Raw genomic sequence first — 2,305 nt, 5'->3', positions numbered from 1 at the left:
TCCAGAGCAGAGGCGATACTATATTTGGGCAAAATGGCCGCTCCCAGACTCAGTGATCGTGTCGAAAATGTTCAGCTCCTGACCTCAGAGAGGCCGATACATCAGACGGCTGATATAAGCTGATATGTGAATTTGGCTCAGAAACCCATTCCGTGATGCTCCCTTCTTCTATTGTCCATCACTAACTTTTTTTAATTTCATTTATTTAGAGTAAGACTACAGGTATTTATTATCGTTTTAACATGTAAAGGGAGGACGACGAAGCAACAGTCGGCTTCAATAATCAGCCCAGCCGGATTAGACTAACGAGAAAATAATTGGTATTAGTTGACCTCTAGAAGGACTCCTGGCTCCACTGCTTAGAGTATAAATATTCATTCGTTTGCCTTAAAACATAAAAGGATTCTTCATCTTTATCCTTTTTGTTGTTCAGTTTAATTTGGGAGAAGGACTTTAGGAAAGCATCTGGGATCACCGGGTCTCACCTGAATGGTGTGCTGAGCACCGTGTTCGGGGTCTGAACCTGCTGCCGCTGAGGCGTCACACCGCTGAAGTCGCTCTCGTGCAGCGGGGTGTTGAGGCCTCCTTTCAGGGGCGTGTCGATGTTGGTCAGAGCCATCAGGTTTTGGGCTTCCTGAAAGGGAAAACACTCTGGGTTTACTAGGAATCTGCATTATGTGATAAAAAAAACCCCAAAACAACTAAAACGATTCATCGGATCAGCTATAATTAATAAATCTATACTTTCCTTCATATTTGTGTTACATCCATTAAACACTGCTAGATTTCATCAAAATAAAAAGGTTCAAAAGCAAAGGACTCACACATTGTGCTGGTGAAGATTCCCTGTCATCTAGGTCATAGTCATTCAAAAAAAGTTAAAAACAATCCACTGGACTTTGTTTTCAAGTTTGAAGACGTTTCTCTTCCCATCCAGGAAGCTTTCTCAATTCAAAATGTCAGAAATAGTGTGGAGTTCCAGACTTTATAAAGTAGCCCAATAATGCCTTGTTTTTGTTAAAAAAAAAAAAAAGCAAACTGAAACAGACGAACGGGTCCACCCTTTTGGAATGGGGATCTTTTAGCCTGCAATGTCCCATACCTGTCTATGTCTCTGAAAGGCGGGTCTTAAAGGAAATTGTTGGCCTGGCTGAGTAGGTGAGGTCTTCTGTTCCCCTGTAACGGGGTGGGGTTACAATGATAGCGGGAAGGAATCAACTCAATTGCTACACTATGCGTATTTCCTGTCTGGTACCTTAGCGGCTTGTCTTGTTTGTATGACCACCATTGTGGAAAATGACTCGTGAAAATGGACCAGCTAGAAGAGTGAGGTGCGCAAGAACGCTCGGACCATTTTTCCACCTGGATCCCCGCTCTTTTTCGCTCTTATGTCCCTCCGTTGTCGCACAAACTTGCCCCCACTTCCTCACCAGCTCAGTCGTATCTAGACCCACAGCTAGTTCCTGATTATCCCTCTTGCGTTGTGCCGTGGAATAACATAGCGCAGACCACGCTTCACTATTGGGCATAAATCAAAAATAATTGCGACACACTGCAGCAGGAGGATAACCAGGCCTTAAGGTGGGTTTTTCTTTTCTTAACATGGATGGCTTTCTTCACATTCCTCTCAATCCACCTACTTTGGGCTACTGTGTAAAGCTTTGAACTCAACGCCATTTCGGAACATTTGGAATAGAAGAAGCTTCATGGATGGGAAGCAAAAGTCTTTAGACTTAGAAACAAAGGACAATGGATTGTTTTTTCAACCTTTTTTGGAATGACTTAAACATTACAGATAAAAATTTATAAAATTTCAAATTTTACATTTTACCACCAACAATCACCGATGTCGAGGAATATTATTCTAATTTGGCTTTTATTCATCAGTCCTTATTATTAGCGGATGATTTCTATAGCAACAGACAAATACAGATTAAAGACCAGAGGCGGATTTCAGAAATCTGGCTCAGAAAAGTCAGACATGTGGCCGTTCTTCAGCATCCAGTGAAGAAGAGGAGCTGAAGAATCGGGAAGCTATGCTCCAATCTAAGTCTGTCCCTCAGACACCTTAGAAGCTGATTAGTCACCTGCAGGATCCTGTCCTGGGCAGCAGGGGTCCGCGGAGTCCGAAGCCCTGCGGTCATGTTGTTTGTGACGCTGTACTCTGACAGCAGGGCGGAGGAGGCCGAGTTACCGCCTTCGCTCTCCTCGGCCGCTTGGCGAGCGACCTCGCTGGCCACGCCCATTTTGACCACTTCCTCTAACTCAGCATCACTGATCTAAAAGCAAACAACACAGAAACAAG

General features: G+C 43.8%; 1 protein-coding gene across 1 annotated transcript in view; it reads right to left on the bottom strand.

The window, feature by feature from the left end:
• cdc5l (cell division cycle 5 like) overlaps positions 1–2,305 on the bottom strand; it is a 23,366-nt gene that overhangs the window by 10,629 nt on the left and 10,432 nt on the right. Inside the window, exons 6-7 of the mRNA XM_015397605.1 lie at positions 2,088–2,279; positions 486–634 (exon numbers count right to left, since the gene is read on the bottom strand). Coding sequence (XP_015253091.1) covers positions 486–634; positions 2,088–2,279 — 341 coding nt within the window. The remainder of the gene's footprint in view (positions 1–485; positions 635–2,087; positions 2,280–2,305) is intronic.

The sequence above is a fragment of the Cyprinodon variegatus genome, unplaced genomic scaffold (genome assembly GCF_000732505.1).
Source record: "Cyprinodon variegatus isolate N-32 unplaced genomic scaffold, C_variegatus-1.0 Scaffold873, whole genome shotgun sequence".
NCBI lineage: Eukaryota > Metazoa > Chordata > Actinopteri > Cyprinodontiformes > Cyprinodontidae > Cyprinodon > Cyprinodon variegatus.
The sequence above is the reverse complement of the archived record's forward strand: the minus strand, read 5'-3'. Positions and strand labels throughout refer to the sequence as shown.